The sequence below is a fragment of the Acanthamoeba castellanii genome, assembly GCF_000313135.1.
Source record: "Acanthamoeba castellanii str. Neff unplaced genomic scaffold scf7180000084618, whole genome shotgun sequence".
NCBI lineage: Eukaryota > Discosea > Longamoebia > Acanthamoebidae > Acanthamoeba > Acanthamoeba castellanii.
This window is the reverse complement of record NW_004457632.1, coordinates 1-12,430: the sequence shown is the minus strand read 5'-3', so window position 1 is coordinate 12,430 and position 12,430 is coordinate 1. Positions and strand designations below refer to the sequence as shown.

Genomic DNA, 12,430 nt, shown 5'->3' with positions numbered 1-12,430 from the left:
AGAGCGCTGGACTCGGCCTCCTCCAGCACGAAGTTGACCTGGCCGATCCGAAGACCCTTGTTGATCTGTCGCGTCTTGTAGGCCGAGATCGCCTTGGACAAGGCGATGGCCGCCACCACGCCCACCAGCAGCAGCACAACTCCTCCTGTTGCCGCCGCCACGAACGAGTTGTGGTCAGACATGTGTTGTGTGTCGTGTGTGTCGTGTGTGTCGTCGCCTGCAAGCGCAGTACCTCCAAGCGCGCCGCCGACCGCTGCGTAGGTCGCTGAGTCGTCGCCAGTGGAACCGCTGCGCTGTTCGCTCCTGGAGCAGTCCGGTCCGCCCCAGTAGGGCATGCACTCGCACACCGGCGGGTTGGTCGAGTCGCTGCACTTCCCGTTGCCCGAGCAGCCGTTCGGACAGATCGCTGTGTTGTGTGTCGTCGTCGCACGCGCGGGTGAGTTCGTGGTACACACTCATACACCACATCGTGCAGGGCTAAGGTGGTTGGTACGAGTAGCGCAGTCGGGGCCGGTCCAATTGTCTTGGCACCGGCACTCGGCCGGCTCCACGCTCGAGTCGCACTCGCCGCGCCCGTTGCAGTTCTCCTTGGCGCCGGGGCACCGCACCACCGAGCAGTCGGCCCAGGCCGCGCCATCCGTCGGCGCACTCGCACGTGCCATTCACGCACGTCCCCTGATCGCTGTTGGTACACTCGTCCGGGTAGCCCGGGCACACCGGCTCATCTGTAGATGCGGCCACCACCGCCCCGCCTGGTCAGCTCACTGCCCAGGCCGCATGGATGAGAGGTGGGGCTGGGCGTACAGGAGGAGCACGAGTTGCCGTAGAAGAAGGCGTCGCACATGCACGCCGGGCTGGCAAGATCGGTCGAACATACGCCGTGGCCTGAGCACTCTGCTTGCCCTTCGCCTGCGGCGCACAGCGCTGCATTGGCGGTGGTGTCAATGTGAGTGATGAGGCCTTCTTGGTCCGAGACACGGGTGGGGTCATACGAGTGACGCAATCGTGGACCGGCCAGCCAGCCCGACCGACACTGACACGCCGGACTGCCGCCGGCACCAGTCGTCGAGCACGAGCCATGGCCAGCGCACTCGGGGAACACGTGGAAGTCGTTCGCCGCCAGGCAGTACGCTGCGAGTGATGTGGTGTCAGCCTGCAGCAAAGGCTCGGGGAGAAGGGACAGTGGTGGGGGGGGGCTTGGGGGTACGAGTGTTGCAGTCGGCGCCGCGCCAGTCGGCTTCGCATGAGGTGCAGTACTTGGCCGTGGGGTCGCCGGAGCATCCGATGCAATGCGGCGCCGCGTCACAGTCGGTGAGGGCCACAGAGCAGTTGGGTCCCGTCCACCCGGCGGAGCACACGCAGCGCGGCGGGTCAAGGCCCACATCGACGCACTTGCCGTGACCCGAGCACGGCATGCTCCCCACCGCACACTCGGCTGCTCGCATCGCACACGCACGCGCACCACCGCACACGCGGATCATTAGCGGCATAAAAATGTGGTCAACAGTTGGTGTGGAATAGACAGACAGGTACCTTGGGAGCAGTCGGGACCAGTCCAGCCGGGGGCGCACTGGCACTTGACCGCGTCCGTCGTGCCATCGGTCACCGTCACGCATTCACCGTGGTGGCTGCAGTCCGGCGAGCTGCTCACGAGCGATAAAGGTTTGGTGTGTTGTTGGTAATGACGATGGCGACTGCGAAGACCACAGTCACCTCATATGTTGGTTGCGTGGAAGGTACCCCGGGCAATCGGTGTGCGAGCAATCAACACCGCGCCAGGCCTCAGCGCACAAGCACTGGCCCGACGTGCGGTTGCACGACCCTCGGCCCGAACACTCGTTCCCTCCTCGGCCCGGACACTTGGCGTACGCTGTGTGAAATGGCTCCAAGGTCATCACCAACCACGCGCGAGCAGCCAAAAAGTGGGTTGCAGCGAGATTGGGCACCACGTACAGACGGAGCAGTCGAGATCGGGTCCAAGCGCCCAACCCTCGCGGCATTGGCAGTGGGGTAGGCCAGAGTCGGCCGCCGTGCAAACGCCGTTGTCGGGGCTCGTGCAGTTGTTGCTACACACCGGGACTGTGCCCATGGACTGACCATCAGTCGGGCCGTTTGGTGAGCTGAGATGTGGGCTGGGAAAGGTACCGGAGCAGTCGTTGGGTTGGCCGGCAGGACCGGTCCAGTTGGCGTCGCACCGGCAGAAGGGCTGCGACCCGGTGTTGCTGATGCACAGGCCATTGTTGCTGCACGCCGGTTGGCCCGGACAATCCGCTGTTGTGATATCAAGCGCCCCTTAGAAAGCAGTTTGAAAAACATAACACAGGCAGGGCAGCAGCGACGTACGGATCTCGCAGGCGAAACCGGCCCAGCCAGCAGGGCACACGCAACGCGGTGGCGTGAAATCGCTGCTGCACGTTCCCCTGCCACTGCACTCTGCACCACAAAGAAACGGTTCATCAAATTGTAACAACTTCAATCGATGGATATAAGAATTGTTGCGAGGGTACGGCACCTGGTATGCCAGGACAGTAATCTGCCGGTGCGGTTGCATGTGAACGAATCAGAAATCAGTTTTTAACTACAAAAAAAGAGAGAGAGAGAAAGAGAAAAGGTGAAGCACGCACAATCGAGGCACTCGGTCCCGGTTCGGCCGGGAGGACAGGAGCACGTGTGGGATGCCGTGCTACCCAGCAGAAGGGCGAACGAGTGCGATGAAGTCGAGGAGCAGGACGAGCCTGTGCCCTTCGGAGCTGTGATATGGGATCAGTGGGCCACGCCCTCGCCTGAGAAGGAAGTAAAAGAGAGGAGGGGCCAAGTACGGTTGCCGGAGGTGTCTCCCGGACAAAAGGCTCGACAGCGATCGCTTTCGATCTCCGTTCCATACGAACTCCAATAATCTTGGTACAATGCGAAGGCACTCGTTCTGAATGAGGAGGCCCACACGCACACGCACACCGCACACGCACCATGACAGGGCGCACGATGAGCGCACACCAAACGCTCAGCAAAAAGAGTGAAGAGGAAAACGGGCTCAACGCACGTTCCGATGAGGCTATCGTAGAGGAAGAACGAAGGCAGAAGGCCAGTGGTCGATGTGCCGTCGTAGGTGTAGATAACGATACCGCTCCGCTGCAGGGAGGTGCAGTTCGGCGCCGGGGTGACGGTGCTATTGATCGCCAGGTCGGACTCCTGCACCACCAGCGTAGTCGCTTTGATCTGCGCCGCGATCTCCGCAGAGACTGGTCACATATACAAAATAAGATACAACTGAAGTGAGTGGTAAAAGAGAGCGCTTGCACATCAACCACAGCTGCTTGGCGCAGTAGAATTGTGTACTGTTGAAGAGGAATTCGGTTCGGGAGTGGACTGTGAGGTTGCCGTCGATGAACCAGTTGCCCCACGGGTACTGGATTGTGGCGTCGGGATAGAGCGTGGCCACGACCACCTGGCCCAGCACCAACACATCACCAGGCCAGACAGAGTCAGCTGACATGTCGCGATGATGCAGCAGAGCTTGTTTGGGGGGGGGATAAGGTACCCGTGTGCCGGGGAGGACGACGACATTGCCCTGGAACGTGGCGCTGCCCTGCACCCACCCCTTGATAGTGGTGTTGGCCGAAACCAGCGCGCTGAGGCCTTGTGACGCATCGACGGCCACTGGACTGTTGGTGAACCGCAACACGCCGAACGGGTTCACAAGCAGCGCGTCCTTTGCAGTGAGCTTCCCTGTGATGAGCGAGCCAAAGGTGTGTCAATCTTTTGCTTTGTTGATCGTAGCCACACGTGTACCTCCGCGCAGTGTGAGAGCCGCCCAGCACCCCGGACGGCCGCTTCTGGCACAGCAGTCCATGTCCGGTGAGCCCACCGTCAACGATGCGACTGTCACGCTCTGCCCTGTCTCCAGCGGCTGCTCGCCCCCCCCCCCAAAGAGCTGCTCAGTCCGGTTGTTCCTCGGGTGCAGGGGTGGTTACATACGTCGACAAAAACGCTGAAGGACTGGCCGACGAAGGTGGTGATGTGAACACGATCGCTCTCGGTGGGCACCCGCGGTGAGCCGGTGGCCGAGTCGCGCCACCGGAGCGGATCCCACCAGTGCCCATCCACCGGCTCCACCCACTCGATCGTCGCCACCTCCGCCGCAGCGCCTGCGGAGTTAAAATCAAGAGACGGGTGAGGCCAGGAACAAGATGAGAACAACAAGAGACGTGGTGAGAATCAAGGGTAAGCCTCACTGGAGGGTGGTCTCATTGGAAGGCAAGGTACCACCACATGCGAGGAGGATCGAGGCGCAGCCAACGAGCAGAACCAAGCGCCAAGGCGACGTGGTCCTCTGCATCTTCTCTCTCCACTTGAGCCTGTAGATAGATGGATTAACCTTCTGGTGAACTTGGTTTCTTCTCCGTGTGGTTGAGAAGAACACGTTTCGCGTTTATTTCTATCGATTGATTGATTGGGTAAGGTCTACCAATGGGGGCAGGGGTACAGCTCTCAAAAAATTCCAGGAATTGCTCTTGTAGAACGCGTTCTCAGTTCGCGAGACACGTCCCAGTGCTCACAATGTCGGTGCTCGAACTTTGTTGCAACTCCGAAACCAGCTCACAGTTGAGCTTTGGCTTCTTCGACGGTAAGTTCGCCGCGCAGGGAGTCGAGCATGAGCTGCCGCACCGTCTCCCGTGGATAGCCCTTGCCCAGCAGGTAGGCCAACTTCGTTACCGCCGCCTCTGCCAAGAGTACGAGCACCGACATTGTGAGCACTGGGACCTGTCGTGCGACGTGACGTGTGTCGTGTCGTGCGGGGAGTAAAGCGCTTACCGGTGGTCATGTCACAGCCGATGATGGCTCCGCTGGTGCCCAAGCTCGTCTCATAGTCGGCTCGTCGGACGCGCCCTGTGTGTTGCGTGTGTGTTGACAAGTCAAGATGTTGCATGTGTTGCGTGCGACCGTGTCGGCGTACCCTTGTAGCATTGAGAGGTGATGATAACTACGACGCCTCGCTGAATGGCCTTCTGCAGTGCGTTGATGAGATCGCGCTTACGCGACGGCGCGTTGCCTGTTGTCATACCGTGTCGTCCGCCACCGGGGTGAACGAATAGTAGGGAAATCGAATTGTAGCGATTTGGGGGGGGGTACAACTACGTACCAGAGCCGTAGCTCTTGACGATGAGACCTTCTAGTGGCGGCAGCAAGAGGTTCTCAACGGCCTGCCAGTTGTGTGTCAAGTGCGTCGTGTGCGTGTGCGTGTGCGTGTGCGTGTGCGGTAGTGCGTGTGCGGTGGTGCGTGAGCTTGGCATTGCAAAAGCAGTATGTTGAGGCCAGGAAGGCACCTTTACGTCAAAGCCGGGCACCAGATGGAGCACCGCGACCCGTGTGTTGAAGTTCTTCCACACCCGGAACCGGCCTGCACGTGGGTACCTGGTGAGACTCCCTCCCCTTTTTGTGTTGTTGTTTTGGTGACCGGTGCGCACCCTTGGGCGGGCTGGCGACGAATTGGTAGTCGATGTGGATGTCCACGCCCAGCACGCCCAGCGGCGGGTAGTTGGGCGATTCGAAGGCGGCCACACCTGACCACCGCACACGCCTCAAGCGTCAGCCATTTTTTATTTGTATTGTTATTTATTGATTTAAGTTATTTATGTATTATTATTATTATTTGTGGTTATTAATTGTGTTTGGGAGTAGTACCCCAGTTGTCGGCCTTGGTGGAGCGGTTGCCCCTCAGTATTTTGTTGTTGAAGAAGATGACGACCTCGGGCATGTCGACCTCCTTCGCGATGATCATCGACGCGATGAGGTTCCTGCGGGCGTCGGTGATGGAGTTCTCCAGCGGGATCTGGGACCCGGTGAGGACCACGATCTTGCCCAGGTTCTCCAGCATGAACGATAGCGCAGATGCCGTGTACTGATGATATGTCATTGACCGTTAGCCACACACGACACTCACGACACTCACTACACCCACGACACTCACTACACTCACGACACACAGTGCAGAGTGGAGAGACGGGGTGAACGTACAGACATGGTGTCGGTGCCATGGATGATCAGGAAGCCCTGATAGTCCCAGTAGTTCTTCTCGATCACGGTGGCGATCGAAATCCAGTCTGATGCAGGCACGACACAAAACACACGACACACGACGGATGACACCTGTCAGAGTGTGCGGTCTAGAGCCTGAAGGAGTGGTGTGGTGCGGCGTGTACCAGCGGGCTCCATGTCGGAGGAGTCAATGGGCGGGTCGAAGTTGATGATGTCGAAGGTCGGCACTCGGGGGTCCTTCGTTGCCTCAATGGCCGCCTGAATGAAATGATAAGTAAAAAATAATTTTAAAAGAAACCTCAAGAACTGTCTGCTCATTTAATTTCATAATAAATAAAATTAATAATAGTGAATGAATAAATAAATGATTAATGGAGGTGTACGAGTTGAGAGTTGAGGTAGCCTCTGACAGGTCGGAGAGATCCGGCCTCGTCCTTCTTCATCCCCAAAGTGCCGCCGGTGTAGATTATGAGGATGTCCGGCTTTCTCCGGTGATCGTCCACCACCAGCTCCGCTGCCGGCGGCTTGTGCAGACCCACGTCCGAAGGTGGCGGAAGCAGCGCAGCAGCAGCGCGTGAATCTGATGGTGCCTCCATCTCTTCCAACTTACAGAATAATAATTATCTCAAATACTTATTAATTATCATTTTAATTATCACATAAAAATAGTGCATGTAAGAAATGTTTTGGAAACGGTTTTGCTTTGTGTTGTCTGGTATGTACACTCTTCTTGGTCTGTCTAGTAGACGTCGCCGGCCTGCTCGAGGTGAAGAGGATCCTCCGCTGCATCGTCATCGTCATCGTCATCGCTCGTCATCGTCATCGTCATCGTCATCCTCTTCGTCGGTCAGGGGCGAGAGCTCGGCCTTGGGCGCGATCACGCTCAGATTGGCCAGATCGCCGGTCATGTCAAAGGGCTTGGCCGCCGCCAGCATCGGCTCGTCGTCGGCATCGATATCGTCATCAATGTCCAGCATCAAGCTGATGTCTCGCTCACCGCAGGCGGCGCCGCCGTTGGCCAGCTGGGCCGTGAGGTTGAGCGCCGTCGGCGCCGCCGCGGCCGGCCGGGTGCTCGGGGCCACCCTGCGCTTGGTCACCGTCGCCGGCGTCTTGAGCGTTGTTGAGACCGAGGCCACGCTGCCGTTCAGGTCGAGGCGGTTCTCCTTGTCGACGCGCACGCGCTGGGCGTCCTTGAGGTGGCTGGAGGCGGCGGTACGAGTTGTACGGGGCTTGACGGCCGAGCCAGAGATGGATCGCTCGATGGCGGCGGCAGAGGCAGAGGCCGAGGGCTTGGCACCACCACCGGCGAGCCTGAGGTTCTCGCGCTTGAGGGCGCCGACGGTCTTCTTGAGCTCGGTGACCTCGGTGACCAACGTGGCGTTCTTGGTCCGCAGGTCGTGCACCTCGGCCAGCACGATCTCGTGGCGCTTGATCTTCTGCTTGGGATTGGTGCTGCACAAATAAAAAGAAGAGAAGAAGAGGAAGAACAGGTTGATAGTCAATGTTAGTATCGTGATGGTGAATGGTTTAGCATGACAAGGTGTATAGGAGAAGGCCGATTAACGTACTTGCCCACGAGACGAGCGTTCTCCTCGCGGATCTTCTTGAGCTCCTTCTCGAGCTCGGCGTTGACGGCCTTGAGCTGCTTGATCTCGAACTTGGGGTTGTAGGCACCAGACTTGATCTCCTCGTCCCTCTTCTGCCGCCTCTCGGCCTTCTCGCGCTCGGCCCGTCGTCGTTCGCTTCGCTCCTCGGCCAGCTCCTGCTTGGCCTGCCGCAGCTCGCGCTCGAGAAACACGTTCTTGGCGGTGTAGGTACTGAGCGTCATCTCGGCCTCCGAGCACAGGGTGACCTCCTTGGCCTTGGCCGTCTCCTCGAGCATGCCCAGCTCGCTCTTGTAGAGCTCGATCTGCTCGAGGGCAGCCTTGAGCTCGTCGGCCAGGCGTCGGTTGGCCGACTCGAGCTTGCCCCACTCAGTCTTCATGAGCGTCAGCACCTTGAGCTCCTTCTCGCGTCGCTCCTGGGCCTCGACGCGCAGCAGCTGCTCCTGCGCGATGATGGCCTCCAGCGTCTGCTTCTGGGCCTTCATGCCGTCGACCTCGCTGCGCACGGTCTTGACGGCGTCGGTGAGGAGCTCCTCACGGGCCTTGGCCTCCTGGCTGGCCTTCTCCTTGAGCCGGAGGACCTCCTCAAGCTGCGCCTCCATCTGCCTGCGTTCCTCCTCGAGGCGGACGTTGATCGACTCGAGCCGGGTGACCTGCCGCTGCTTCTCCTCGCTCTCGACCTCGAGGCGGGCCTTCAGGCCGATGACCTGGCACAGCTCGTCTTCCTTGGTCTTCATCTCCTGCTCGAGAGCGTGCTTGGCATTCTCGATGACCCGCAGCTCGCTCTCCTTGCGCTCGAGCGCGGCGTCGTAGGCAGATCGCGTCGCCTGCAGCTCGTGCTGACTGCGAGTCCGGTCGTCGGCCGCCGCTTGTCGAAGGTGCTCCAGCTCGGTCTCCTTCCTCTCACGCTCCTCCTCGGTGGCCCTGCGCCTGGCCTGGACGTCGGCCAGCTGGGCCTCGGTCGCGTCGAGCTGCTCGGCGAGCTCCCGACCGCGGAGCTGGGCGTCGGCGCACTCCCTCTCCACTTGGGCCTTCTCGTGTTCAAGGTCGGCCTTGGCCTGGGTGAGCGCGTTGAGGTCGGCCCGCGTCTTTTGAAGGCCCGTCTCGAGAGCCGCACGGGCTTGGGTGAGCTGTTCGACCATGGTCTCAGTCTCGGTCCTTCGCTGGACCTCGGCAGCGTGCAGGCCGGTCATCTCGTCCAGCTCGGCTTCAAGCTGTCCGCGTCGCTCCCGCTCGGCATCGCGCTCGGCCGTCGTCGCGCTGTGTTCCTCGACCTTCTGGGCGATGGCGGCGGTCAGCCGGGCAGTGGTCTCCTCGAGTTCGGCGGCAGCGGCGTCCCTCTGCAGCTCGATCGCGCCCTTGAGGGCGGTCATCTCGGCGAGGTCCTTCTCCGTCTGGGCCAGAGCGTTGTCGACCTTGGCCTTCTCGAGCTGCAGCGAGGCCAGAGCGGCCTCCAACCGTTGCTTGTCGGCCTCGACCTGCTGCTTGGCCTGCACAGTCTCGAGGAGCTCCTGCACCTTGTGGTCCTTCTCGCCTTCGATGCGCTCCCGCTCGAGCTGCGCCTCTTCCAGCTTCCTCTCGAGCTCGTCCCTCTCAGCCTCGAGCCTGTCCCGCTCCAGCTGGACCTGGGCCAGCTTGGCCTGCGTCCAGTCTCGCTCGGACTCGACCAGCTGCTTGGCCTCGGTGATCGCCGCGAGCGTGGCCTCAATCTCTGCCTTCTCCGCCTCGACGAGTTGCTTCAGCGTGTTTGTCTCGGCGAGCTCGGCCTCCTTCGCGCGCTTCTCCTCATCGACCAGGCGCTTGCTCTCCGTCATCGCCTCCAGTTCGGCCTCCTTGGCTTGCTTGGCCTCGTCGAGGGCGGCGTAGCGTTCGCGCAGTTCGGCCAGCTTGGCCTTCTTGTCGGCCTTCTCGCGCTCGAGCTGCTCCTTGGCAGCGGTCATCTGTTCGAGCTCGGCCTCCTTCGCTCGCTTCTCCTCTTCGACCTTGGCCTTGCTCTCGGCCATCGCTGCGAGCTCGGCCTCCTTGGCTTGCTTGGCCTCGTCGAGGGCGGCGTAGAGCTCGCGCAGTTCGGCCAGCTTGGCCTCCTCGTCGGCCTTATCGCGCTCGAGCTGCTCCTTGGCGGCGGTCATCTGCTCCAGTTCGGCCTCCTTCGCTCGCTTCTCTTCGTCGACTTGAGACTTGCTCTCGGTCATCGCGCTCAGCTCGGCCTCCTTCGCTTGCTTGGCCTCAGCGAGAGCAGCATGAAGCTCGCGCAGTTCGGCCAGCTTGGCCTCCTCGTCGGCCTTTTCGCGCTCGAGCTGCTCCTTGGCGGCAGTCATCTGCTCCAGTTCGGCCGCCTTCGCTCGCTTCTCTTCGTCGACCTTGATCTTGCTCTCCGTCATCGCCTCGAGTTCGGCCTCCTTCGATCGCTTGGCGTCCTCGAGAGCGGCGTAGAGTCCTCGCAGTTCGACCAGCTTGGCCTTCTTATTGGCCTTCTCGCACTCGAGCTGCTCCTTGGCGGCGGTCATCTGCTCCAGTTCGGCTTCCTTCGCTCGCTTCTCCTCGTCGACCTTAGACTTGCTCTCCGCCATTGCGCTCAGCTCGGCCTCCTTCGCCTGCTTGGCCTCGTCGAGGGTGGCGTAGAGGGCGCGCAGTTTGACCAGCTTGGCCGTCTTGTTCGCCTTCTTGCGCTCGACCTCGACCTTGGCGGCAGCCAGCTGCTCCAGCTCGGTCTCCTTGGCCTTCCGCAGCTCCTCCTCGCCGGTCCACCGCTGAGCCATCGCGCTCAGCTCCGACTCAGTCCTCGTCCTCATCGCGTTCTCGTCTTCGTATGCGCGCGTCAGCTGGCCGATGCGGTCTGCGCTGGTCTCGCGCTCGTAGGCGATCAGCGACTTGTGTTCCTCAATCTCCCTGGCCCGCTCGATCAAGGTGCTGGTCAGCTGAGCCCGCTCGTCGGTGACCTTGGCCAGCTCGCCCTCGGTGGCCTCCTTGGCGCTGCTGAGCGATCGGTTGAGTTCGGTGGCGCCCTCGAGTTCGGCTTCGATCTCACGCTTGGCTGCTTCGAGCTTAGCCTTCGCCTCCTGCAGCTGAGCGAGCTCTGTCTCGGCCCGGTGCAGCTCCTCGGCAACGCTCTCCTTCTGCGCGGTCATCGCTTCGAGCTCCTTCTCGGTGGCCTCCTTCTGCTTGCCGAGGGCCTCGTGGGCACAGAGCACGTCGGCGAGCTCGCCCTCCTTCTGAGCCTTGGCCTCCTCCAGGCGCTCCTTCTCTTGCGTCATCGCGTCGAGGGCGCGTAGCTTCTCGTTCTTCTCCTCGTCGAGAAGCGCATTCTGTCGGAGGGCAGTGGCCAGCTCGGCCTTGAGCTGCTCCTTCTCGGCCTCGAGCGTCTGCTTCGCCGACGACAGCTGCTCGAGCTCCTGCTCCAGGGCAGCCTGCTCCTTCTTGAGGGCGCTCTTGGCCAGAATCGTCCGGGCCAGCTCGGCCTCCTTCTCCTTCCTCTGCTCGATGAGCCGCTCGTTCTCCTCGGCCATCTCCCTCAGCCGCAACTCCTTGCCCGACTTCTGCTCGTTCAGCGCCCGGTATGTCTCATGGGCCTCGGCGAGCTCGTCCTCCTTGGCCTTCTTGGCCTGCTCGACGCGCTCCTTCTCGAGCTGAAGCTGGCGCAGCTCTTCCTCTTTCTCCTCCTTCTCCTGGAAGAGCCGAAGCTTGGCGGCGGTCATGGTCGCCAGCTCGGCCTCGCTTCTCTGCTTCTCGGCAGCGACGGCGGCCTGGCTGGCCTCGGCCTGCTCGACGGCGGCCCGGAGCTGCTTCTTGAGCGACTCGAGCTCGATCTTGGCCTCCTCGAGGTTCGCTTCGGCTTGCTCGGCCTTCTTCTGCGAGAGCTGCTGGAGGCGAGTGGTCTTGTCGATGATCTGCTTGAGGTCGCTGATGCTCGTGTTACGCGCCTCGAGCTGCCTGACGTCGTCTGCCCGCTCCTTCTCGAGCTGAACCATCTTGTTGGTCAGGTCCCGATTCTCCTTCTCCAGCGACGCCTTCTCCGAGGCCAACGCGACCTTGTCTTTCGTCAGCTGAGCAGCCTTGTCCTCGTGCGTCTTGAGCAAAGCGTTGAGCTTCTCGAGCGTCTTTGTGTGGGCATCAAGCTTCTCCTTCTCGGCCAGTTTCTATGGATGATGAGGTGAGATTTGTGCAATTGAATGCGGCAAATCGAATAAGCTAGCTTAATCGCCCACGTACCTCAGCGCGCAGCCGAGCGAGCTGGGCCTTCTGCTCGGTGACCTTGGCCTTGAGGCGCATCTGCTCCGGATTGACGCCGGGACGTACAGCTGCGGTGGCAGTGGCAGTAGACCTGCCGATCACCGATGAATTTACAGAGCGCATGCTACTGTTCAGGACTGATCGGCTCGAGTTGAGCTCAGACGACACGGACGAGTCTGCTTGCACCTCATTAGCGTCAATCTCTACGCATTTTTGTGAATGGAGAAGCCGTACCGACAGCGGGCGTGTCGTTCCATCTCTTAGCCTTGGGTATGTGCACCGATACGCCGCTCTCGAGGGGTTTGACGTTGTACGCACCAACGCCAGGGATGTCCGACTCCTTCTCCTTAAATCTGCTGCTTTTCATAAACATCTTCGTTTATCGTTCGTTTATCTATCTATCACGGGATCTCTTTGCTCAAAGCCAACGAACGCACTTAAGCGTGGGCTTCAGCTGCAGCAGGACCGAGGATTTTTAATTGATTGAGGACTGGCGTTGTGCCGTCCGCGTTCCCCCTGGCGTTTTGGCGCGCCAGCCGTTGCCACCAAACGTTGGTGCC

At 60.7% G+C, this 12,430-nt stretch overlaps 3 protein-coding genes across 3 annotated transcripts; all 3 read right to left on the bottom strand.

The window, feature by feature from the left end:
• Positions 1-12: 12 nt before the first annotated feature.
• On the bottom strand, positions 13-4,336 carry ACA1_080070 (EGF family domain containing protein; the record flags this gene model as incomplete). Its single annotated transcript, XM_004351007.1, has 20 exons — positions 13-145; positions 233-406; positions 494-648; positions 671-752; positions 805-909; positions 1,012-1,131; positions 1,208-1,435; positions 1,534-1,643; positions 1,741-1,870; positions 1,954-2,079; positions 2,146-2,243; positions 2,344-2,426; positions 2,636-2,683; positions 2,705-2,750; positions 3,041-3,239; positions 3,337-3,445; positions 3,539-3,726; positions 3,790-3,907; positions 3,976-4,145; positions 4,264-4,336. Coding segments are annotated over 20 exons (2,495 nt in total), but the record flags the coding sequence as incomplete, so codon positions are not given.
• Positions 4,337-4,596: 260 nt separating this feature from the next.
• Positions 4,597-6,632, bottom strand: ACA1_080060 (L-asparaginase I, putative; the record flags this gene model as incomplete). The annotated part of the gene is made up of 10 exons (XM_004367687.1): positions 4,597-4,721; positions 4,813-4,887; positions 4,955-5,050; positions 5,141-5,201; positions 5,325-5,398; positions 5,466-5,561; positions 5,683-5,899; positions 6,016-6,101; positions 6,201-6,294; positions 6,420-6,632. The coding sequence occupies 10 exons, from the start codon at positions 6,630-6,632 to the stop codon at positions 4,597-4,599; spliced, it is 1,137 nt and encodes a 378-aa protein (XP_004367744.1).
• Positions 6,633-6,839: 207 nt separating this feature from the next.
• Positions 6,840-12,243, bottom strand: ACA1_080050 (DNAdirected RNA polymerase, omega subunit; the record flags this gene model as incomplete). The annotated part of the gene is made up of 4 exons (XM_004367686.1): positions 6,840-7,488; positions 7,605-11,776; positions 11,850-11,938; positions 12,105-12,243. 4 exons carry the CDS (start codon positions 12,241-12,243, stop codon positions 6,840-6,842), a joined length of 5,049 nt encoding a protein of 1,682 aa, XP_004367743.1.
• Between the last annotated feature and the right edge of the window lie 187 nt (positions 12,244-12,430).